Consider the following 26,951-nt stretch of genomic DNA (forward strand, 5'->3'; position numbering starts at 1 on the left):
CATTGTATTGTTAATACAATCAACAATTTTCAAACAAACAAAAATAAATAAATTTGCTGTAAATCTTCACCGTTCAAAGTTAATTTGTCTGTAATCTTTGACACAAATTCACACTGACAGTTTCTTTAACATATGGCTTCAAAATCCTGGCTACCCAGCAGACATTTGGTATGTGACACTTTCCATTTTTCTGCTCAGACTGTGAAACTGCATGCGTGCGTGTGTGTGTGTAGGGGTGTGTATGTGTGTGTCTGTGCCCGGATGCTTATGGGTCAATGTCAGTCTGTATGGAAGAGATAATGAGGCAGTGTGTGCTTCACCCAGCTAACCCCTGGATTTAACTGACAAGTCCTCCGAAATTGGCTGCAGAAGTGGAAAACTGGGAGAGCATTGTCTAACTATGTGTTGTTTGTTCTTAGCAGTATTTTTTTTTTTTTTGCTGTAATTTAACCCAAAGGACTCAAAAATATTTTTCTCAGACCTGAGCAATGACAGCTTCACATCGAAAACAGGAATTACAGCTGCTTCAACTAAGTATGTCTTTGTATGGGATGTCACAACTTGACAGAGACTGAGGAATTGCTTTCAACTCTATTGCACTTACACACCAAGAAAATACTGAAAATAACACTCTACTATCTAATTATTTCCGGCATACAGCAGCAAAAAAGCTTGAAATGAAAGACATGACTGAAAAAAGAAAACTAAATTCTTTCACAAAACAGAAAAATATCAACTAAGGATAGCCAGTGATTACAGTATGTTATCTAATCTATATTTTTACTTTAGACTAATTAAATAAATCTGATAATAAGGTTGGGCGATTGGATGATTTTATTGACCATCGACTACAGGCTGCACCCTTCTATGGTTGTTTTTTAAGAGCATTTTTTTATTTTATTTTTTTTAACTTTCTTAATTACCATAATAACAGTGCTAGATTGAAGCCAAATTATAGGCATTTTCAGCACAAATCATTGCTGATAGTTGCTTCATACTGAGCAGCGTGGTGACGGCCATTTTCACAGTTTTTTTTTTTTTTTTTTTTTTTTTTTCCCCAACATCTGGACAATTTTAGATCAGAAAAAATCTGGACTGCCTTATCCAAGATCCAATCCAGATAATTTAAGAAAATAGCCTGAGTGATCATACTAGTATTTTGCAACAGTTGAAAAGTAGGCATATCAGTGGTTTGATAACTGTCTCAACCATGCCCAGTTGAAAAACATTGTGCAGACTCCATTTAGAAAGATTTAGCTGTGAAAACAGCACTAGTAACATCTAATTTGATATACAGCATACAGATTTCCATTTGCATTGATAAAACCTCATTGATTTAGCAAATTTAATCTATATTTTCATCAAATGAAAATGGTAAACTGGTAAAACTCATGTTTTTGGCAAACTTATGGAAGGGTGTGTCTCACCTTCTTCTTGGACTTGAACACATTACAGCGGAAAACATTGCTCTGACCATCTCTGGCAATGTAGCTGAAGATCTTCAAATCTTGTGAGTCATGAGAAACGTAGAATATTCTAAACAAACAAAAAAAAACAGCAAAATGTGAAGTAGTTAAGAATGGATGTACAAAAAAAACCCAACAAATCAAGGCAGCTCTTTAAAAACATATTTTGTGGTAAGGAGAAATGAGGTGAGAGCGGTCTGATACATTTTTTTAATGTACAACTTGTTTCTTTTTGTAAGAAACAAACATGTTAAGATGTTACTTAATTTGGTGGAGTGGTTATTTGAATACATCCGAAAGACAATTTTTATTGCTTTTTGTTCAGCCAGGAACAGGAAGTTCACAAAAACAAAAATAAAGTGTAAACATAACCGAGGTTTAGGTGCAAAAACGTTCTGCTGGTGGGGAAAGATTACAGAAACCAGTTGTGAAGAGATAAATAACATCCTGCAGAGCATGTAAACACAAGAAGAGAGAAGTCGGAAAAAAGAGGGAAAGGCAAAAAAAACAAAACAAAAAAAACCAATAAATAATAACCTGCAGGAGGAAGAAGTGTGTATGTATTGGGATCCGCACATACTAATTCATGACAGACTATCGCTGGAAAAAATAAAACATGAAAGGGAGAAGAAAATGTTGAATGTATGCAATAATAATAATCTAAGAGACTGTGAATATGAGGCTGTTTTTATTTTAACTTAAAAATATACAAAAGAAAAAGAAAATCCCAACAACCTTCTGATGCTTTACATGACACCAGCCACAATTTTAGAAGCTTAAAGGTCTTTGTACACAACTCAGACCTCTTTTTGAAACTCCCAAGCAACGTGAAACTAATTTGCATGCTCTCCACCCTTCTGTGAGATGCGCGAGACCGGATGAATATTTTATTTTGTTTTTGAGCACTATGTAATATGATGGTCTTGTGCAAAGCCCAACATTGGCTCCATGGCTAATTGATAAAGAAAACAAAAACAAAACAAACAAAAAAAAATTCTTAGTTGTTTGCCAAAACCTTAAAACCTTATAAACAGACATCTCCCCACAGGGATGCTCATTAAATAATGCATCCAGAAGTGCACTGGCCTCATCTTTAATTATCCCAAATAAAGGCCAATCGTTAATGTAAAAACCACAACCTAGCAATAATGGTTTCAATCCCTACCCCCAAAACCACGGCTTAACTCTTAATCAACTTGGATGTAAGTACATACATGTATTTTTTTCCCAAAACCTCAGTTCAATAACTTAGAAAGGTGACACCAATGTGCAGCATAGAATATAACACCGTGTAAAATCTAACATCTGCTTGGGTTTACTTAGTACTCTAGTGATTCTTGATCCTTGACTAAGATTATACTTAATATGTGCTTTCAGAGGTCTTCCATCTATTAACGCCCTAAGGAAACAGGTTTTTTTTTTTGTATTGATTTCAAACATTAGTCCCATTTATTGGAATCTTTGCATGTGTTTTCAATCTCTCAAACACAAAATTTTAGCTTTATTCAAGGGATTCTTTTCAGTTTACTCTTAAATATTCTTCAAATCCAACTGAAACTGAAAGTCCCAGTTTCAAAATTTTGAGCGTGATGCATATTGTCACTAAAGTATAAAATTTTACTGTGTATGTCCCAACTGTCCCCTGAAGGATACCACAATTAAAAAAAGCACACATTTGCAGTCTGAAAGCAGGATTTCATGTCTCTTGTTCTCATTTTTTTTTATATTTGTGCTTACATTTTCAGTGTGAAAAAAACAAAACAAATGGCAATAATAAACTTTTTGTTATTCTTATTGTATTCTCTTGGAGGACTTGGCGAGAGCCTTCAGTAAACCAATCTGCGACTCTATCCAGATTCTTAATAGGCTGCTTATTCCTTTAACTTACTGACTGTTCTTAATTGCTCTATAAAGCCCCACTAGAAAATTCATATGGATCCTTAAAAGCTATTTATTATGTCTTGATATGTTTACATATTTTATGTGCAAACTAAGCACATTGATTAAACTACAACGTCCTTGTTTATATTGCTATTACCGTCTGTGACTTGATTCTGATTAGGTTTTCTTATTGTTCTTTTTATTACAGTGAATCTGAATATCAACTTACTGTAGAGAGTATGAAACACATGAGGCAGAACAGCTTTGTAATTGGGTAATTAGAGTCATAATAAAGGACCTAGTATAGGATGGCTTGAGTAATTTATCACACTGAGACAATGAAAAACCAGACAAGAGTAAAAAAAAAAAGAAAAAAAAAAGAGGGGGGTTACACAAATAAATACATGCCTCTGGCAAAATGCACATCTAGCTGTTTGGCCATGAGCATGTTGCTTTTTGTGCATGAGATTATGTACTTTTAATCAGGATACTCATCTGTTCACCCAGTGACATTTCTGTGGTATTTATTTGGGTGTATTTCCTGGAAGCCAGACTGGCTGAGGCTGCGTCGTATGGATGGTGTTCTTCGTCAACACAGCTTAGCAGATGGTCAAATGCCAGACACGGCTCACTGCTGTGACTCATTCAATCACGCATACAAACACCACTGAACCAAAGAACCGGTACCTGATTTTTCTTTCTGAGTGATGCTGTCTAAAGGCTGTTCAAAGAGCTGTTCAAATATATTAATCTTGTGGTCCTCCAGTTTATTTGAGCAGAAGCGAGTTAGGACTGTGGTCTGTTGTCATTACTGGGGGTTCTGTTATAACCCTAAACTTCTCTTTGACAATTATTTCTGACCTTTAAAACCACTGTGTGACAGCCCTTTGTTTACACTGTAAATAAATATTCTGTCATATCACATTTTTTGGATTATGGGCAAGCAGATTTTTTTTTTTTTAAATTCAGTGTGATGTTGATCAACAAACTCAGTTTTCTTTTGCAGATGTCAGCAACAAAAAAACATCAGTGTCCAAAACGGGTTTTTTTTTCTGTCAAACAGAGCGAGACTGAATGTGAGAAATCCCAAAAACGACAGTGAGTGAGTCTGTAATAGCTTAGAAACATAAACTACAAGGACCTTACTTGCTTTGTTTTAACCTGCTGGTTTCACATCCTGTCTTTATTATAAATATGTGGCTGCAGTGTAACACGAATCTGAATGATCTATTAGTTTGAAAACTGTAACAATGATTAAAAGCCCCAATGAAAACTACTTACTGATTCAACAAGCATAATCAGGCCTGTTTTCCAGCACACACACAGATAGTGAGAGAGTAAATAAATTAAATAAAACTTCAAAATGTTCTACCTAAGACGCTGACTAAATTAGAACTGTCACATTTGTTTGGATGAAAATGATTTTTTCTTTCAAACAAAACTTTCAGAAATCCTAAAAAACACTGAAGGATAATGATGGCCAAGTCAAAGCCAGCAGATGGCAATGAAGTGAAAGAAAACTAATTCTTAAAACAGGCCTATTTTTTTTATTATCTTGATCTAGACCTTGCCCATTGTGAGGCATGTACTTACAACTATAACCTACTACTTCTGAATGGCCATGTGTGATACAACTCAAGACTATGACCAACGAGACACATACAAGAGAGAAAGCCAGTGAGTTTCCTTCAAGTTGCAGTTTACCCATATCATCATAAAATATCCATAGAAAAGTTTTGCCCAGATTTTTTACAAATAATGCAAAGTTATGCTTCTTGTCAGTCAAAAGCTGAGCATCTCTTAAGTTTCAAAATGGCACAATTCTGCATTTCCCGGAATCGCTGTTTACCTTAGGAAAGAATGTAGTCGTAGTACTTTTTATTCATTGCTCACATTAATTAGAGTTTCTAAGCACTTGTAAGTAGAACTCAATGTCTTCCTGTTATCTTGGGATATAGCTATGAAATTATGCAGATGCCCATTTTATTTAGCTATTTTGCCACTGGAGAATCTTGTCTTTGTGTCACCACAGACATTGAGCTGGGAGGTTGTAAGTGGCCTGTACTTGTATAGCGTCCTAAATCTCTTCACACTTTATTCAGTCATTCACACATTCATGAACATATTCGCACACAGATGATAGCAAGGCACTACATTGCAGCTGCCCTGGGCCAAAGTTGCCATGCACGGGCATGACCTGGTTCACTCACTGGCAACCCACCAACTACAGGACAAATCAGTGAAAAATCTCGAGCTGGTTTCTTTTCCTCAACCTTGTTGGAATACATGACGTAAAAGACTCCTTGTTGTACCATGGGATTGTTGATGGGTCTTAAAAGGTAATGCTCCAAAACCAATTCTCAAATCTATAAAGAATTTTTTCAAAACAAATAATTTATGGCCATCTCAGTTCTTCACCTAAATCTGACATAAAACCTGTTGGGTATCCATCAGAAGAGTGCCTTATTGCTATAGATTATGCAAATAGAAATAAAAATGCACCCTCTATATGTTTCAACCATAGTAAATGCTTTAAAAAAAACTGAGCTACTATATAATTGGTATAGTCTGGTACAAATTACTATCAGCAGCAAAATTAATATTTATGTCAACAGAAATGTTTTTGAAACATAAGCCTCTTTATAAACTCACAATTTCATTATAACACAGAATAGAAAATGTTCTTACCTATAAACAACTTACTGAAACAGATTCTATGGACATTAATGAATTACGGAGGAACAGAAAACTAAATTGCATGAATAGCTTTAAGGTTTATGCTAACAATCACAAACAGAATACTAACACAACCTTATAAACAATCATTGCTATCCAATGCTGGAATACTGACCATTACAGTACAGATAGATTTTAACCTTTTTATCTGTTTTGTGGCCTTCACTTAAATCCTGCACAGTGAGTCAACAGGATAAAAGGAAATTCTCTGCTTTTTCTAAAGCTGGGGACATGCTCTTGTGATCTGCCCAACTCTTGGTTACTGTGGAAAAGTCTCAGAAAGATACAAAGCAACATTACTGGCTGTCAGACTGCTGAAGCGCAGCTGAGAGTGAGTAAAAGTGAGCTTAACTGGCTGGCTTAGCTGACAAATCCCTCAGTGGAACACAGATGACGGCAGAGATACATCTTTATCCACCGTCTCTCGGAGGAACAGCTGCCAAACATCCAGGTGAAGACACATCAAACAGATAGCAGCTTTGAAAAAGAGAGGTAGTCCTGACATAAATGCTGGTTAAAAGTGAAAATAAATCAAACTGCAAATACTGCTGGCAGCAAACTTCTTCATCTTGAACTTAAAGGGGTAGTCTGCCTTGTTTTCAGTCGTGCTGTCCTCTCTTGAGGATATGTCACTATTTGCTGTTGCTGACAAAAATCACACAAGAAAATGTCAAATAAAAAAACATAGTTGATTGAGGAAAAGTTTCACAATTCAACCTTGAAAAGTATTCTGTGAATTAAAGAATATGGGGTCAACTTGAACACCTTTCTGCTAAATATAATTCTTATACTAAATGGGATAAACAAATCAATAAGTTTTTTATTTTATTTTAGATCATTCAGATATTGAGGAAAAAATCTAAAAATATCAGATTTGAATCTTTGGCTCTGAGAAACATTAAAAGCAAATGATTTCACAGGAATCAATTATTCGTTTTTGTAATATTTACAGTCAAACACAATTGAATGTCTTACAGAATAGATGAAAAGGTCAAGACTCTTCATCTGTAGGTGAGGACTTGAGCAATTATTCACAACTCTGATTGGCTTTTTTGAGCAATTTAATTAACATTTCATGAACCCTAAAAGGCCAACTTATTGACTAAAGGTTTTTAAATGTCGAACTTTTCTTTTCAGCATTGCTTGACTGTGTAGAATGAAAATAATTCTGACCAACAGTAAACATTGTGGAAGGAAAAGTAGATTAAAAGTCATGCATAATATAAACATGCTGTTAAATTTAATTAAATATGTTTTTTTTTTCCTGCTTAGTGTGTATTAACAGCAAATCTGAAGGATGATTACAATTAAAACATTACATGTGCACAGTGTCTCCAAAATATGTAGAAATTATTATTTGAAATTTGGTTTTGCACAACCGGAAAGCTGGTACTTTGGGCAAAGTTGGAGGCATAGGAATTTAGTTTCTGAATCTAAGACAAGGGACTTGAATAAGGAATGCATGGGTTTGATCCCTTATTCTGTTTTCACGAGTTAACATTACCTCTAGTTTCTTCAATCAAATTGTATTTCTGAGTTTATTGCTCCAAAAAGCAGACATCTATTGATGTATTTTTAGCACATTTAGTCACTGTCCTTGTCTAAGGAAATTGTGTATCTTCTCTGCCTTTTCAACAAAGTATTGTTTGAAAGTGGAACAATAGATATTGTCAAATCATGGACACTGTTTGACAGACAGCACTGTCAGACTGTAACAACTGTATTTTACAGATTACTCAATCTGTGAAAATCATTATTCAAAAAATAAACAAACTGAATATTTTATGATTTTTTTTTTATTTAATTGATTTACTGTCGATACTAGCTTTGGATAGATTGTATTTGTGTCAGGACTGGGGCATTTTGCACTGAAAATCAATGAATGACGTTCATGTCTATGGATTCAAATTCCGAGAAGTTGCATAAAAGGGAGCAAACCATTCAAAATAGGTATGCTAATGATGGAAATGAGACATTTTCATACATTTATTTAAGATACACAAGAAAGGAAACCGAAGGGCACAAAATTATCAGATTTGGTTTGAATAATTGCTATTAAAGAATTGTGCACAAGATCTGACAAGCAGAATGAAAGAAGACATAAAAATCTGACCATAATTCACAAAAAGAACAGACGATTCTAACTTGAAGTGAACCAGAGCAGCCATTTAACGGAAAAGGGAGCAATAAGGCAGAGTATGCGTGGGTGAAGTACACCTAAAGGAAAATACTTATTTGGAGATCCTCCATGAACTGTGAGAGAATCAGAGAGGGGAACACAATAAGATTCAGTGAGTTTAAGTGTTGAGGTGGGAGCAGGAAAAAAAAACAATCTAACTAGGTCATATTAAACTCACTGAAGTCTCAGTAACACAAAACCAACAGACCAGCCAGCTTCTGCTGTACAAATGTAAAGCACCTCAGCCTGGCACTGAGTAACTATTAACAGACAGTGAAACGCCGGATTAACCAGATTCTCAATGACTGCACACTCGTTCACACTCTTAACAGCTAACCATGGTAATAAGCCCTTCCTGTTAACAGGCTGAATCCATCGCGCAGGAGGCCTGCGATAGGATGTTTGAGTAATGAAGTGGGGTTGCTGCAGAATGCCTCGATCATTTTTCCTCCGATAAATTGCTGCCCGTGAAAACACAGGAGCTATAAATCAAAAGCAAAGAGGCAACACACACATACACACACATCATCACCAGTGGCACAGTTACTTACGATCGATACAATATTGCGCCTGTGCCAGATCAGACTTTAGATGTCTGTGTTTGCCTGTTGCAGCACGAGCATCATGTTCGGGCATGAAATCTGAACTGAACGGTATTAAATATCTCTCCACATTAAACGTCCTCCTATTGGAAATCATTGAAAGCTTCAGTTTCTGCAACATGAAACATGTGGAACTACAGCATAGTGTCACCCTGAAAGCACAGGAGAATCTCGTCTCAGAGCCATGAAAGCATCCCATTTTGGTTGAAGTAGAGAGGCTCTTTAATTGTTTGAGTCTGGTGGAAACTGCTTACCATTTTATTATATGGTGCGAGTAATATTTTGAGGCATAAACCATAGCATGAGTGATCAGAAAATATTTCTATATTTATATAAGCCTTGTGGCTTGTCACCATCCACTGTGGCAAATTCCAGTCTCACTTTTTTATGCTGTGCTTTCAATATTGGTGTCCTCCTTGGTCATCTCCCATGAAGTCCACTTTGGCTCAAGCAATGGCCGATGTACCTTGACCTTGGAGTGCATCTTTAATTTCTTTGGATTTTCTTCTGGTTTCTATGGTTGCCATTTGTATTGTCCTTCTCTTCAATTTGTTATCATTTTTCCTTCTGTGGCCTAAAATTCTGAATAATATGTGCAATTGTAGTCAAAGGAGCATCATGCTGCTTGGGGATGACCTTACAGCCTATACCTTTACATACCTCTATATAATTTTCTTTCCAATTCTCCTGGAACACCTCGCTTCTTCACTTCCTGTGGTCCATGTTCAGTGTGGTCCACACCATGTCACCACACAGCCTAGTGACAAGTCACCCTTTAAATAGGCACACTGACTGATTGCAAGCTTAAAAACACCTTAGTTTAACATGTCCCCGTGGTTTAATTAGTTTCAATCTTTTCTAAAGGTACCATCATTTTTATTCATGTCAGTTTCATTTGTTTACTTCTTAAAATGATTCTGCTGAGCCACGTTTCAAAAGAAATAGGCTAATTTTCAGTAAGTTATCATTATGTTATCATAACACTTGGAATATAAAATGAATGTATAAACAGTCCCTTCCTATATTAATACTGTGTATGCACATGTGATGATTCAGTCACAATATATTGTACAGATCTAGTGTTTTAACACTTGAACACTCAGAATCACTGTTCTCTGAGAAAAAAAAAAACAAGTAATTCTGAACAGACACAAAGCTCCACACCTCTTCCTCTACATTTTATTCCTCAGCCCAGTTAACGGCCCTGAACCTAAAATGCTGTCCAGAGCAGGATGCATCTGACACAGATGTAACCTAACCACACAGTACAGACAGAGCAGTATTTTGATTAAAGAGACAAAGTGGCAGAAGTACAGGTTCATTATCAGAAAAGATGTTGTGTCAGCTCAAACTCTGCTTGCCAACATAAAGAAAAGCATGGAAATTTTATTGCACAGACTTGGCAAATCTGAACAGGCTTAATCATGGAGCAGACAGCTGGATGATTAAATTCATTTAAGTCAAGGAGAAAGGTTAGCAGCTCAGCTTTATTTTAATATAAGAATCTTGCAATCTTCACTAAAATAACACATAAATGCCTGTGCCTGGATAAAAGCACATTCTGAGCTCTCGCATGTGAAATGAGGTCATTAAAGTTATATTTCTTCTGTACAAAAGACTGAATGAAACTTTGAAACACAAACCACAAAACTGTTCAAGAATGGAGGTAATTATTTATGCTGGTGTTTTTCCTCAACGGAGCTACAGGAGTGACTGCGGTGGATCTCAACTTCCCATTTCTATGCATGAGTTTAAGAGAACGGGAACAACAGTCTCTAGTTGATAGATGAGCACTGTGCTTAAGAATGCTAATTTTACAAACACATAACATGACCTGTATTTAATCCATGTTTAAAATCAATTTCATTGTAAAATGGAAGAATAAAAGACATGTACCGTTGTCTTTTTCTAGGCCAAATCTCCTAGAAAAAGTGAAGTAAGGGAAGAATAAATCATACTTAACTGGATTAGTCACATTTAGCTGGTGCTCACTAGGAAATACTGACCCCATTCAGTTTAGAAGAAGCACAAATCAAAGAGTCAAAGTGAAGACTCTGCTCACAGCACAGAAAAGAAAAAAGCAGCACTTTAAGGCTGAAATAGCCTTATCTTGAACAAAGATTAGTTTCATGGAATATGCATGTATATTTATCAGGAATACTGTAAGTTACGTTGAGGAGCTGCAACAGTAAAAGAAGAGAACTTGTCAAGCAAAGTTTGAAATTTATGTTTACCAGCATATTTCAAATCTAGATGCCCTCCAAAAACATTTAATGTTGTCTGTCATCAATCATTGCTTTCTGTCTCTGTGCTGGTTACTTAATGTTAATATTTTTTTTCCATGCTAAACGGAAAAATCAGTCATCATGTTAAACAAATAGTGTCTTTTTAATAAAAAAAAATAAAAACTTCTACAACTGATTGATTTGTTGGAATTATGAAACTTTGTTTTATTTCCAAAGAAAGAAAAGAAAAGAAAACAAGTGGTGCTGGTTTATTTTGATAGCAGGAGAAATTCTGAATCCAAAATACATAAAGTGATTATGGTATAATTCTCATTTGTGCATCAAGTATATAGTTTGAACCTTAATCTTATTTTTTACTGAACTCAACAAGATCAAACTGGTAGGAGATTTTAGTTTTAATACATTTCCTAGAAAGGAATTTTCAATATTCAACCTGCCAATCACAAGTCATACAAAACTCACCGACTAGAGATCATGTGCACCACAGAATTTAAGAATAGACAGGTTCTCTGAAGGTCACCAGATCAAATGTGTGGCAGGAGTTTTAATCCAAAAAAAAAAACAGGACTGATGAAACAGAATGGTGCAACTGTCTTTCTTTTCAGAAGAGCAGAGAAATGAAAGGCAGAAAGAAGAAAAACAAATCTTATAAAACATCAGTTGAATACGGGAAAACAAACGGAAGAAGCAACAAGCCATGAATAAGAGAAACAAAGCTGATGTGGAGCTTATACATAAGATCACAGGGAGAGAAGCGGATAAATCTGTTGACATTCCTGCAGAGTGTGCTCCAGTAACAACTCCAACCTCTACCAGGATCTGAGAAGAACAAGACAAAAACATGCAAAAAAAAACCTTCCCTGAATGTGAAAACATGAGTATTGAGGTGTTTTTATGGTAATATCAGCTTTTATTATTAATCTCCTAACCAAAACCCCCAATATGAAGTAAAAAACCTTGGTTATCATGGGTATTTACTCTAAATAATTTCAAAACCTAATGAGTTTAGAACAGAAAGAAACATTAGATAGCTGCACTGCAAATACACATTGCTGTGAAAATGTCTTGGTGACGTCAAACTGCAGCACAGTTTAGATTTCTCATTATCATTGCTCTCTTATCTTCCCGAGCTAAAGGAGAACTTAAGCAAACTCCTTCACAACATTTTAGATCTCCTCTTTCACTACGTAAGCTCTCCTTTCTTATTGAATACAGGGGATGTCAGTGATTTAAAAAATAAAATTAAATCTTTATAAGGGAAAGAATAATAATTTAAAAAGACTAATAAAACAGTACACATTTGTGTCCTTCTACACCTTAAATATTTTCTTAAATATTTTCTCAATTTCGGTATACAGAAAGGTCAGTCTCTGTTAGTAACTCAATTGTAAAATCTAAAACAAAGTCAGGGGTGTATTCTAAGTGTCTCTTTCTGTTTATTTGCTGATAAGTCTCTGTACATTTGAATCATATATAAGATGAAGCAAAAATAAATACAGCAATGTTAGTCCAATAAAAAAGTCTCCCCACGTGGTGTTCAGCATGCACAGTCAATACTTGGTTGAGGCTCCTTCTGCATGAATTACTGCATCCACGGCATTACATGGAGATGATCAGCTCAGGGCTTTCCAGAGTGGTTAAGGAAGCCAAAGGTGCAGATGAACTAAAGTAGGCTTTAGTTCATCTGCATTATTGGGTTTTGGTATTTTTCATTTTCCCACCAATTTCTGGGATCAACCTTCCAGAATGAAAAGTAAAAAAAAGTAAATAAATAAGTAGACTTTGGACAACTAAGCAACAATCCAGTCATTCAACCATTTATACATTTAATGTTTTATTAAATTTCCGGCCCAGGATTTGGTCTGAAATCCTCTTGAGGTTGCAGCAACACTCATCCCTGTTGCTGATGCACCTCTGTTTTTTGTTCAACAACCTTTTCTTTCCACACAACTTTCCACTATTACAGTTGGATACAGCAGAGAGCAGCCAGCTTATTTAGCAATTATGTTTTAGTATTAAAATATTTTTAATGACTTCTCTTATGCAATATAATTATTTTAAATTAGCCTTCAGCCATAAAAATCAATGTGAATAGAAATTAACGGTTGAAAAATCTCACTGTGTGAAAAAAAAAATCTATATCATATCAGGCTTCCTATTAAGTTGGAAGGAAAAAAAAAATGTCCAACGTTTTCCTTAGTGCTCAGTAGTGCTTTTAAGTTTCATCACTACTGAAATGAATTAACTTTTTAATGGCATTCTAATTAACTAGACCTGAAATTCTCTGAATTTACTTTGTATTTTTGATTAGAGAAGAGGACTAAAGCAGAGCTGCTCAATACCTAATCTGAATTAAACCTAAAATTGAAAAAAAATAAATAAATAAATAAATAAATAAAAACAAAATAAAACAAGGGTTTGTAATACTAAATTCAACTCTTGGTAGTCTCCAGCCACAAATACCTTTTGCAGCTTGCTCAGATGTTGCACAGCTTTCCATCCCTAGCCTGGATTCCCTCCCTTTGTTTTTCTGTCTGGAACAAGTATGATACCATCAGCCTATTCTCCTGGTGAGTTGGGCTTCCACATCTCTGCATTCAGCTCTGCTTGGCTTCTCTCAGCTAATCTAAGCTTTATTCCCTCCAGCTTTCAATCTTACATCAGTTGCCCAGCGTTTGGTATTGCAAAAACACAATCTCAAATCAGAAGCCAAACTTCTAGTCTCAAGTTCTAGAGTCAGTTTCACATTCTGAAACCAAACACTTTAATATTACTGTTTTGTTTTTTTTACGTTCTTGCATGATTATTGTTTCAATCAACACCATCAGAATAAATATATATAGAGTATAAAAAATGAGTTCAAGCATGTTTTCCATTTCAAAATATATAATTTTTCAGATTACAGTTTCAAAAACATTCAAATTTCAATTCAATAATTTTCTGTCCATTTCACATGTTATTTTTTTAATTTCTTTTATTTTAGTGTTTTTTGTTCATGGTTTTATTACAATCTTGAAACAAAAATGATTAAGCAGAGAAGGGGACTGTGTTTTTTAAAAAAATATATATTTTTCTTGCAAGTTAGATCAGCTCTACTTCAAATCTTGAAACATATTTGGCAAATCTGAAATTAATTATCCTAAAGATTATTTAAATAACAGTTTCTAAATATTTTGTACCTTTATTACATCAGTCCACACTGAACACTGCCAAAACATGACATTTTTAATTTTAATTAAGAGATTGGTGCAATAACTACTTGTATGTGTGCTTGTGTATTATTTGTCCATCTGCATTTATTACAAACTGAGCGACAATCTTTAATGTTATGTTATTTAGACATGAAAACTAATTGATTGAGTTTCAGTAATTTGACAAACACTGAAGGTGTAATGTGAAAATTCAAAGACACCACAAATCAATTGAATATATAAAAAAACACTGCACAAAGTCCAAGAAACTTTTTTTTTTCTTTTTATATTACACCCTCCATTACTTATCAAGCCTTTCCAGTTGTGACCTTTCCATTAAGACTGAAATGTTTCTTTAATTGGCAAAAGATTGATAATGTGTGTTGAATTTTCATTTCAACTGATGCAAACAAACAAGAAACCAGCGTCCTTCACCCAGCACCCTTCCTTCTAAAGACAAGCAACCAAAACACATTCTTGCTGATTAGTGTCCAAGTTGGCTCCAAACACAAATGCTATTCAGCTGCCGCACCCAGTTTCATTCAGGAGAATGTGATGCTGTTGCTAATACAGACTCACGAGCCAAGGTCACCCAAACTCTCACACGTGAATGCAGACAGAATGCCCAGAGGCAACAGAGAGCAATCAGTGGGCACAGAGGAAGGAAACACTCTTTGAAAACTATCCGTTGTCATTTACATTGAATTGAGAGCTGCTGCTGCAAACTACAAAAAATTGGAGTCTTGTGGTAGAAATAAGTGCTTCTATACTTTAAATCTTTGGCTGGCTGTAGTCAGGGAAATGATCGTTACCCAATGTCATTGTTGTCATGTTATGTCAATTCATATGAATTTTCTTTCTAGTCCTTTACCTGAAGCTAAGCCTTAACCCTTAAGAGTAACTGTAAATATTTCTATTTTTAATCCTCGTGGGGACATGCACTCCTCACAGGTACAGAAATACAAAACAAACGTATACATACACACACTGTAATTATGGCCTTTAGCAGCTGAGTGCCTTTCAAATGACCACTTATTCAGTTCCTGGTTTGTACAGTATTTTTTATCCACTCTTCTCACTTTAACAACCCACTCAGGGTCACACGATGTTTTTAATTTATTATATTGTATTAAATTTTGTTGAGGTAATTTTACATGATCAAATGATGATTATTTAATCTTTATCTTATTACAGATACAATGTTTTAATTGTAAAGCAAGCATTTAAGGAGGAATACATTGTTTTATTGGTGACTATATATATATATATATATATATATATATATATATAAAACCACCTTTTGCTTTCCAGATCTTAATCAGTTAGTTACAGTGTACTGATGTTAGGTCACGCAGAAAGGGCTGAGCTATTTACATGTTGATGTTAGAAGTAATCTTTAATTTTCAGATGCATGCTTTGCAACAAAGGATCAAGCGTACATGAAGGAACACTATGTAATTGCATCTTAGGCAAGGAAATTTTATACTTACAAAGGAATTGAAATGTTTGTTTATTTGCATTTCTAATGTTCTATAAAAAAGGCTTAAGTGGTCAAAAGAAAAAAAAAATCTGCACAATGTGCTTTTTAAAAGATTAAAAAGCACATTCTAGATATGATGAGTAATTCTGATTGGTCATCAGAATAACTGACAGAATAATCAATTACTGGTTAATTGCAGTCCTACTTGCAAACATGTTGGACATTTGGGTAACATTACGTTTATCTCTGTCAGGCAAACAAAAGCAGATGCCAACTCTAAAATGTCACAGTAATAATCATCACTGTTTTTATGCTGCGATAAAAGCTCTATTGTTTTTCTTCGTGATGATTGTTTTTGTTGAGCCTCCATTACATTGTATTTTGGATGAGTACTTTCCTGTCATGCTTTTTTTTCTACCATTCTCAATCTAAACAAGAAAGCAGAAAGATTTTGAAATTAGCCATTTATGAATAAAATTGTCTAGTTTATGTTCAAATAAAGGAAGAAATAACTGATATTAATTTTAATTCAACCTACTTACCCATATTACCTAATGTACCTGAAAGTCTACTTCTTCCTGCACTGTGCTTCAACAAACTTACACAGAGAAATCAGTTATATTGAAATGTTGGTTTGTTTGTCGTTCCTCTAACCTTTGTAAGTTTGTTGAAAAAGTTTAAAGAAGCTAAGAGAAAGCAACTTTTGGTACTGAGTTCATATATTATTGATTAATTTAAAGGGACTACTTTTTAAAGCTTTGCACTACTCAAAATAATACATAGACCTTTTATACTTTTTTCTGGTGTATAAATCTATCAGAAGGAAAAAAAAAAAACTTTTATATACATATATTGCTCCTGATTTCCATTACACTAAAATTGTGGATACAAAAACTGCTTGATTGTTTCTGTGTGCATTAGGGGAATAGAGCTATCAGATGGTATCATTGAAGGGTGTTTCAGTTCAGTGGAAATCTCTTGCTCTTTCCTTCTCTCCCCTCCCCCAGAGATTTACTTCAGTACAGTTAATACGCTAAAAGATTTCATCAAATGTAGCCCGATTAGGCTGTGATCTAAAAGTACAAAAGGCTGAGCTTCAGCTAAGACAGAGACTGTATTAGGTAATACTGCGTCAGGAAAATCTTCATGGTGTGCATTTGTGTGTAATAAGTTCAAATATCAAAGCAAAATGTGCTTGTGTGTGTGTGCATACTTTACATCAGAACATGTTTCAAATATCAGATAATCAGGGAGTTTCTGACATACACACAAACAGAAGTTTGACTCTAATTGGCTGGGTGTGAATTTCTCTCTGGAAGGTTTGAAGTAAGAAGGAAGGGGCAGAGCTGAGCAGTTTTAGGACAGACTGTTCACAGGCGGCGAGGGCGGGCGGCTTCATGGAGGCTGACGGCAATTACCACAGCTGAAGCCCAGGGAAGTTACAACCAGGACTGACATGTACACACACATAACGAAAAAACCGTCCAACCTTTCCCTGGTTTTTACTTTCCATCCAAAACAGTCACTTCCTAATTCTGTTCTAAAATGTTATATCTAGGATTTATAGTGATTACAAGTGATAGTCGATAGACTGTGGGGCTTCATACAAAAATAAGTTCAGCGATGTCAGTTAAAAATCTGACATCGCTGAACCTTGGTCTCAAACCCAACAGAAAAGAAGATAGCCATAAACATTTTATATCCAGTCCTTTTCGTTCGAATCGCTTCAGGGTTTTTGTTTTTCTTTTACCATGCCCTCCACATTTGTTGATACCTCGAGGGAAAATGTGTAAAAACCCTGTAAAAAAAAACAACTAACTTGTTTTTTATATATTGCTGTAATATGATATTTACGTCAAATACATACATTTTGTGGACAGGACTGGACTTGGGTAAATGGGATGTTGGGGATGTTATTACTGGCTATGGAGGTTCTGTATCACCAGAACAAGAGCTGTCTTTATTCTTGTCTAAAATTTAAGTTTGTTGCCAGTGCAGTGACTACATAATTCTTTGCCATGATGGTTGGGAGCAGCAGCTACACTGTGGGAAATAAGATTCAAATCTATCTTTTCATCTCCTGCTCTATCTTACCATAGCTCATGAAAAAAAGACAACAATATTATTTAACTCCTCTACTTGAGGAAGTAAATCAAGATAGACAGATATGTGCAGCTAAGAAGTCAAGGACACATCTATTCTCTCATGCTGAATCTCATCTTTAAAACAAATTACAGCTCATCTGCAACAGGTCTCATGTCTAATTTCAGGAGATCACATCAAGCACTCAGCTGAAAACAATATGCAAACAAATTGTGTGAAACCAATTTAGATACATAACATCGCCATACACCGAAGGTCTCACTTTCATCAGTTAGGGTCTTTGCTTATGATTTAACTTTAAGAGAAGGATTGAGCTAAAAAAAAAACAAAAAAAACAACACATTTAAATCTGATTATGATGTGACATGACATTAAACAAACTTTATGCACATGATGTGCCTTAATGATGTGATTTAAATATAGCATTAGATTAATAAACACATTTTAGAGAAACTGCAACTTTTCTCTATAAATGCATTGTTTTAGCTTGAAGGGTTTTATTATTTAATTTAAAAGATTTTGTTCAGAAAAAAAAAAAATGAAATCCGACAGTCAGCACGGCATAGGATGATATGAAAGTGCTCTGATTAAACAGCCGTTTTTGTGTGACTGACAGCCAAAACTATCTAACATGCTGGTTTAGAGTGCAGCACAAAGCAGACAATGGACAAAGCCAGTAAAAAGATCATTCTATTATATTGTATTACATAAGCAATGATGAATGCTACAAATCTAAAAAGAGAGCTTTAGTCACTTCTAGAAGAGGAAACTCATGTGACCTCAATACCATTTCCATGTTCCCAAAATCATCATCGAGCATGATTTATTTTGCTTATTTAACATGGCAGCCAAAGATTTAATCATGTCTATCTGTTAGAAAAGCAATTGCAAGCAACTGTCCACAGTAGTTTCAGTATGCACATCAACCGGAATATAAAGCCACCTTTTAAAAGGAAATCTCCACAGTAGCTCTTCCTGATTTTTTACTCTGAAATTCCAATATAGTTTCTCCGGATCCCCCAATTATCTGATATTTAATACCAGGATGATGGACAAAAATCTGCTTCTGAAGACTCTTGGCTTTAAATATCAGCTTTGTATTTTTTTAAGAATTACCAGCCAATTATCAGACTACATCTATCGGTGTTGGAAGGGCTTAAACTGAACAATAGATCTTACTGAACATGATGGTAGTGCCACCCACATACCAGCAAGCTTTTTCTTTTTCTTTTTTCATATGAAGTGATGGACAGATTCAGTGTCAGGCAGCTTTCAGCTTTAGAAAAAGAAAAAGAAAGAAAAAAAAGAATATTTAGAAAAAGAAATATGCTAAGCATTTAGGAAACCCTCACAAATAATTCAGATTTAAAGCATCCAGCTCTTCAGCAACTGGAAAAAAAACAACAGTCCCTCACAGGAGTGTTTAAAACCACCCAGGGTCTTTGAAATGCATTTTTTCCCTCACATTCATAAAAATAAACACAAATGAATATTTATCAGATTAGCCTTTTGAAACATATTATTCATACTTTGAGCCAAAAGGTTTAATTTACACAATGTTTTATAAAAATGACCCTATGAAGCCTTCTAATTAATTCACAGCCTTTATATGGCCGTATCTCCCTTTTACAATGAGGGGTCAGCATTTGAAATTAAGCTCTGAAACACACCACTCAATACCACACACAGGAAATGCAATATTTACACAACAGCCTGAATGGATCTAAGTTTGAAAAAGGTTGTTTCATTGCTTAACTTGTACACATGAAAACATGGGTGTCCAACGTCAGTCGTCCTTGCGTGTTTTAGTTCTCTTCTTGGTGCAACTCAGCTGAATCAGTTGACGGCTCATTAGCAGTCCTCTGCAGAAGACTGCTGAGGAGGTGGTTACTGCTAGGGCGTTGAAGCAGGAAGGAAACTAAAACATGCAGGTTACGGACATGTTAGGACCAACTTTGGACACCCTGTATTAAGAGTTGGTGCATCTGACAATTCTCAAACTAAATGCAAGGAAAGATCTGCTCCTGAAATCGCACTGCTGAGTAAATGGCACATTAGGAGTGATGTGTTTACTCCGTAGATAAATTAAACAGTATTAAGGCTTCTAGAAGAGAATCTGTAAATCACAGCTATGGTAAAATGCGTCACATTTTCAAAGATCAGCACTTTTTACAAAAGTTCATCCTTGACATATAATTATATTAACAGACTAATAAATAAAAGACTAATATTCCCCCGTCAACATTTTGCTTTATCCAATATGCAAAAAAAAAAAAAAAAAAGGAAAGCTAATATGCAATAAATGAGTCAAACTGGTTAAAGTGATGACAGAAATTTGACAGGAAGAGGTCAAAGTCATCATGAACCTGTCATGGAATTGCAGTTACAAAAATGAATGCAATAGCAGACAATTCAGGCTTCATGGTGCCCTCTGTCCATACAAATCTACTCATTCATCCATCAAGACCGTTGTTATTAAACTCCATTGTAGAGAATTTTTTAAACTTGGACAAACTAAAGACAATCCAACTCATGTCAGCCTTGGAAATATGTAAATGTCTTCAAGCCACTAAAGAATGACTTTAGAGGTCAATATTGAAAGAATAAGGGAATAGTGGAGACAATCATCCTGTAACTCACTCAAACAGATCTCAGGACATGTCAGACTCACTTTAACAAGAAACAGTGACTGATGGATACGGCATACCCATCACACGCCGCCTCACTCTCTCTGTCCCTGCACTTGTCCACCTCTTTTTAGAGAACTTTGTTACTGTAATAGTGAAAGAGGGAGAAAAAATGTAAGAAAAATGTGTGGCGCAAGTCACAGTGTCTCCAACCAAACAAAACTCCCAAGTTCAGAGATGTTCACTCAGACAGCAGGGCTGAATCCATCTTTCTGACAGAATCATTTCCAAAAGCCCCAACCCCCAACGGGCTCCCGGATGCGCTTCAGAGCTGTACCGGCTGGGAGGGGTGTGTCAGTGTGCGCGAATGCAGAATTTAAAGTGTGGCACAAACAGGTTTCAACTTTATTCTTTCATCTCTATGGAATATAAACAGTATTTACTGCTTTAATCGTACACTTCCGTCCTTCCATCAAAACCAGAAAGGTCACAACGTCTTTGAGTTGGACATGCTAAAACACCCATCAGTCATTTTTATATAAATATATAAGCATAGATCCATCATAAACTGCGTCTTGGGACGGTGAAACTTTATGCTTGTGTGTATTGACAGACAACAGAGAGCTGATTTAAAGGTCAACACCCCTGCAGCAAATGAATTGAATTAACTCAAGATTATGGCTACAGCCATAGCCTTGAGTTATGAGGACAGCCTGCAGGCATGTCAGGCTAATGGATATGCCCTCCTACTACATAAACACGCTTGTAATTAAATTCTCATGACATGTTTCCACTAAGTGTACCTGCTCATCTATCTCTCGATCAGTCTGAACTCAGTACATGGGCTGCGTTGTTAATGCAACTTTAACACCTCCACAAACTTTTGAATACAGATTTTAACATTTTCAATCAAACATTCATTTCATATGCAGCTTGCAGATAATGTTGGAGTTGTGCAATAGCCGTTTACATAAGTGAGACACACGGCATCTGAGAAAGGCTAACTGTTTTCTGTCAGATGTCTGACAAAATATGACTTTACCCCGATAAAAGGATTCAACAAATTGCAGAACTCATGCAGAGAAAAATTTGGAAGTGAGACAATAAGTCAAAGGAAAGGAAATACAGAATTAAAACATTGTGGAAAAGTCTAATGTAAATAAAAAAAAGCTACAATTTTCAGTCAATGAGTTCCATCAGATGAAAGGTTTTAGTACGTTTATCTGCAACAAATCGGAGCTTGCTAAACACATTTTCTGAACATTTTCATATTTGTATTTTTTTTTATTTCTATATGTTGTAGTGATGTGGTATTTTTCAGTGCCTTAGTCAAAACACACACCCACAAAATGTATTGTGTTGCGTACAATCTCCTCCACAATCTTGAGTGCTTCAATAAAACATTGTTCTAAGAGATCAGTAAAAGTGAACATCAAAGAGCCACCATATCTTTGTTTCTCCAAAATGTCAAAAGGTAGGTGTGAAAAAACGCCTACATTTTTGAACCAGCACAGAATGTTTAATCAAGTTCAGATAAAATTCCTTTGGGGAAGGAAAGCAAAAGAACTGCCGCTGTTTGGAAAAGCTTTTAAAAACTCCACTTATTAGATGAGGTTAATTTAACGTTATGCTAGCAGACACTCAGGTAATCTTACCTGTAAATTGGATCCTGCATTACAATCAACTTGCTCTCATCCCAGGTCCACTCTTTCTTCTGTAAGCAAACCAGAAGCTTCATTTAGGCCTAATTCTAAAACCTTTTTCACATTTTATCACAGTATAAGGTAGCACACTCTTCTAAAATGAAATTTTTAAATGATAATGTGCATTTTTACCCTTTGCATTCACCTCCTGGCTTCTTTCTGAATAATAATCTATTTGGTTGGGCTGTCAGAGTAGACGGACGGTCATGTGCTTGTGTGTTTGCAGTTGTGATGCATTTCATTTTTAAAAACTTTTATCATTGTTCTTTAGTTTCACAAGTATGCAATGCTTACAAAATAAAGTAGATAGTACTTGGTAAATGTAATGTGAAAAAAATAAAAATAAGGGTAGCATGAGTCGCAGGGACAAATGCAAAGACGCGCCCCTAATTACATGTAATAGAAGAAAACCAGTGTAAATAAAGAAATATACTTAAGAAGAGTTGATGTGTGCTTTTCATTATTATTTTTTATTTGCGCATTTGATTAAATCCACCTTTCAGTTTAAGGTCACAATCAAAATGTCAACCCACAGGGACACAGGAATTATTCATATTGATTTCTGTCTCCACAGAGAGCTTTGTTGACTTGAGTCATTCAATAGCTCTCATCCACAACCCGTCAGTCCTCCTGCCATCCTCTGAGATGTAAATAGCTCACTGGCTGGAATGTGACATTTCAGATTTTAGAAGGCAAAAGAGCAGGTTATGGGAAATCATCTATTAATGGCTTTAATTTGTATTTTTTGTTTGGTTTGTTTTTTTTCTTCACATTTTGCACGTTTTTTTTTAATACCTACCAGATCGTTTTACCAGATATTTTTTTGACATTTAAAAAAAAAGTGAAAATTAACTGAGTATTAAAATTATATAATGTAATTTTTATGATTTTTCCAAACACTGTAAACTTTGTGTGGTGTGCTGAAAGCAATTGTTCCAACTCATTAGATGACAATAAGCACCACCACTCCTGTTTCCTTTAGGTTTATTGGCATCTCTGAACTCCTTCAGCTCCTTTCATTTCCGCTCTTTCACTAATTTCAACGAAGAGCTTAAACAAAACATTAATCATTCAGTCTATAATAAAAGGAATTCAGTAAATGCTGCTCCTCAAAAACGGCAGCCCAGCTGATAGTAACCGTGGACGAGACATCGTGCACAAATCCAGCAACGTCTCCCAACTTCAGTGTAGGTGCTTTTTTTTTTTCAGTTCTCTTTAATTGGGGAAGAAATTCTGAGCTGCATATTTTGTTAATGATGTCTTTATTTATATTTGTCAAAATACTGAACAAGATCAATATTAGAGATTGAAGTTTTGTCCCATTCCTTTAGACAGAAAGTCTATACAAATTGCTAGACAACCTTGTTCAGACATACTTCCTCAGCTCTACTCACTGATTTGTGGGATTGAATAAAGGATAAGTCCATAATTCTGCTCAGTCTGTTTCTGTCCCTGTATGTGCTAAAATTTTGAATAAATAGTGTGTGATTAAATACTTATTCAAATGGGTAATACATATTTTACAAAGTTTTTAAATGTCTAAGGATAGACGTGCTCAAAGTTATGTTTTTGTAACAAACATCAGAAGACGTAGACATTAGAAACTGTCCGACTCAGGGCTGCCGGTGGATTAAAAATATGAAATTAATTATACTCGTTTTCTATGCTCTCTGTTGTTATAGACAAGTTGTACGCCTGCTATTTACCCATCTATGCCCCATGTTTGACTGATTAGATGCCTGCAAGTATTAATTATCAGACACATGCAGACATCTAATCAGCCCAAATCATTTTTTTCTGTATTTTGTTGTAATCAAATTTGCATAATTAATTAAATTAAAACAGGACAAATTCCTAAATCATACATACTCTTAATAACTACTACTCAATTTGAAGTTATAATCATAAGGATTATATTCCAACTGAAGGGTTCAAGAGAAAAAAAAAACTTGCAGATAAATAAAATGTTTGTATATATGGTAGGGTTAAGGTAAAGACAAGAAGTGGTCTTCAAATATATATATATACAGTAGTGGTGTTGCTGAAGTTCTGATTTTTTGGAATTTAAAAGGCCACCACTTCATGTTAATAGAATCCAACAAAAAACAGAGCAACATTCACTGATCCACGCAGATGTTAATTGAATTATCTCTTGCTTTCAATGGACAAAAGCAAAAGAGAGGGACAAAAATAAAATCACTCACCTTTTTCTTTTTTCTCAAGGTAACCTTGACTCCGTCTGTTGACACAACGATGTGAACTTTCTTCTTCTTGATGTTTTTCACCTTAAACTCATACTGCAAAAACAAACAGATGGATGGAAGATAGTCAGGTTGGTTCAGCTAAATAATGACAAAACGAGCAAGCAAATGAACAGAGTCCATTTTATTCAAGGTAACTTTGTGTAGCACAATTAAGCAACAAGGCAATTAAAGATGATTGGCATGATAAAAACATAAAACAAACAAACAGCATTAAATTGCAGTGACATAAAGAAAAAAGTAAAGTTAGAATACAGACTAAAATTAATGTTTCAGTTGATATTAATCAAAGGCAACTCAAAAAAAGTTGTAACTTTTGTAGTAATATAATTATATACCAGGGAAGTAACTGAAAATATCAGAAAATCTAAACACAAAGCTAACCAATGCCAAATTATTATGTGGCTACATAATAAATTTAAGGTACGTTTGTGTTCTTCATTGATGATGAATTCAATCAACCCATTTCATAAATACAAAAGAAAGGTGTATATATTTTTGTCTTTCAGTCCATCAACCCTAGCTACTAATCTTCATTCACACTGCTTTGTGTGTTCACTTTGTGTATTACATATTGATTTTATTTTATTATTGGTTTTCTCTTTCTCTTTCCAAAAAAATGTTCTGTTCTTATAAAAGCAGTATTACACAATGCTTTATGTTTGAAGGTTTGTCTTAATAATAACTGCTGCTCTACAGAGAACAGATTCAGTTTTAAATATGTGCCACATTTAAACACGGAAAATAGAAGTAAACAAAAAAAATTGTACACAGCATGTTCAGTTTTTAGGACAAATGGACATTTTGTCGCAAAGTGTCAAACAGTGATTTTATGTCTGTCTGCGGATATATTGAGGATTATGGACGTGATAAGAGGGTACAAAATAACTCAGTGGCTTGTTAGCGCTGCTTAAGATGGAGCACAATAAGCTTGAACATCACAGTGAAGCAGCCCAATCAACTCCTTGCTGTGTTTGCTGGGAAAGTCCTGACTGCTACAGTTATGAGAATCAAGGTGTGTTTGTATGCGGCTCTGCCTGGATGTTTCAACCATTTCCAGAAGTGAAAAGAACAGAAGGAAAATATTCTATTTTCAGGTTCATGTACCTGATATAAGGTGCTTTTGGGAGGCAGTAATATTTTCACAGTTCTCATATGCTTTTACAGCATTGAAATTGTAAAATCATATAAAAACAACAATTGATATTTACTGGTAATGTATGTAAATTACACCCAGATCTTTGTGCTGCACTCCAGCTAGCTGTGTTGCACAGACTGCATGGAAACAACAATGTGTGCTGAAGGATGGTTGCAACTTTGGTGTAAAAAATACATTTAAAAAACATTTTAAATAACCTGACATGCCAAGCTGATGTGTTTACACTCTGGAAATTATGTGGATACTGCTGTCCTTTGCTTCTAGTTATGTCTGCCTGATATTTTTGTACTTAAAAGGTTATCTCTTGCCTGCAATGTGTCAGTAAGATGTACTGATTGATGGCGTCTGAAGAACTACTTGTACCTAGCGTACATACCAGCAAATTAAAGTAACAGTGTTTTCTTTAGATGCTTGTCTTTGAATTTTTAAAATAGTTTCATGTCTGGAATTTTCTTCAGTCGTGTGAAGAAACACAGCACTATGCACTTATATTTTCTGTAATATCTTGTCAGTATGAGAGATTTGTCACAGCAATTTCTGATTCTCCAATTTTAATCTACAAAGATGTTCTTATGACTTTGATACCTAGTCTAATGAACGTGTCGGCATATGCTGCAATGATGATTGTGCTGCATAAACATGTTTTAAATGCCTGATAGGCTGCATGAATGACCTCCACTGAAATGATTACAGAAGCAATTTAAAAAAATACATCACACAACATTTGACTGGTTAAGTGTGTGCGCCATAATACAAGAGAGAGCACTTATGTCTAATAAGCCGTCTATTCCTCACTGAACAGGCAATATCCCTGGATCCATACCGACCATCGCACAGTCTCCCTGGTGCCTTCGGCTTCCACCGCAATAACACAGCAGAGATGTGATTTGTATTGCAACTGCTGCAACACTTGGGGAAAGCGCAAATATTCATTTCACAACGACGGGGGTTCATTCCAATGGGGTTTGCCCCTCAAACGTAGCACCTGAGTAACAGGCAGGGTGCTCAGAATTTTTAATGAGCCATGAAGATGGATTGCAACACAGTCCAGATCCATATCTACAGCATGGCTCATAGATGGGGAGCTGTTGCTGCCTAAATACGTCACTGCTGATGGTGAAAAAAGAAGAAACGAAATGGGCTGCTGGTCATTATAGAAACGAGTTTTGCTAAAAAGTGCAAAAATGTGAAGGCCCATAAATGCCCTACCATGAAAGATTATCAACGTTTGTGCAAACAAACGGAAATTAATGGTGTAAAGGAATAAGCTCATCCATCAAGCTAACAAGTCAACAGCTGCAGTTCCTGTCCTTGGAC

General features: G+C 35.3%; 1 protein-coding gene across 1 annotated transcript in view; it reads right to left on the reverse strand.

The window, feature by feature from the left end:
• nos1apa (nitric oxide synthase 1 (neuronal) adaptor protein a) overlaps positions 1–26,951 on the reverse strand; it is a 147,608-nt gene that overhangs the window by 74,050 nt on the left and 46,607 nt on the right. The window contains exons 3-5 of the mRNA XM_088005063.1: positions 24,419–24,511; positions 22,167–22,225; positions 1,428–1,536 (exon numbers count right to left, since the gene is read on the reverse strand). Of these exons, the coding sequence (XP_087861189.1) occupies positions 1,428–1,536; positions 22,167–22,225; positions 24,419–24,511 (261 nt within the window). The remainder of the gene's footprint in view (positions 1–1,427; positions 1,537–22,166; positions 22,226–24,418; positions 24,512–26,951) is intronic.

This window comes from Poecilia mexicana, unplaced genomic scaffold, assembly GCF_051168715.1.
Source record: "Poecilia mexicana isolate PSO_F unplaced genomic scaffold, ASM5116871v1 scaffold_4, whole genome shotgun sequence".
NCBI lineage: Eukaryota > Metazoa > Chordata > Actinopteri > Cyprinodontiformes > Poeciliidae > Poecilia > Poecilia mexicana.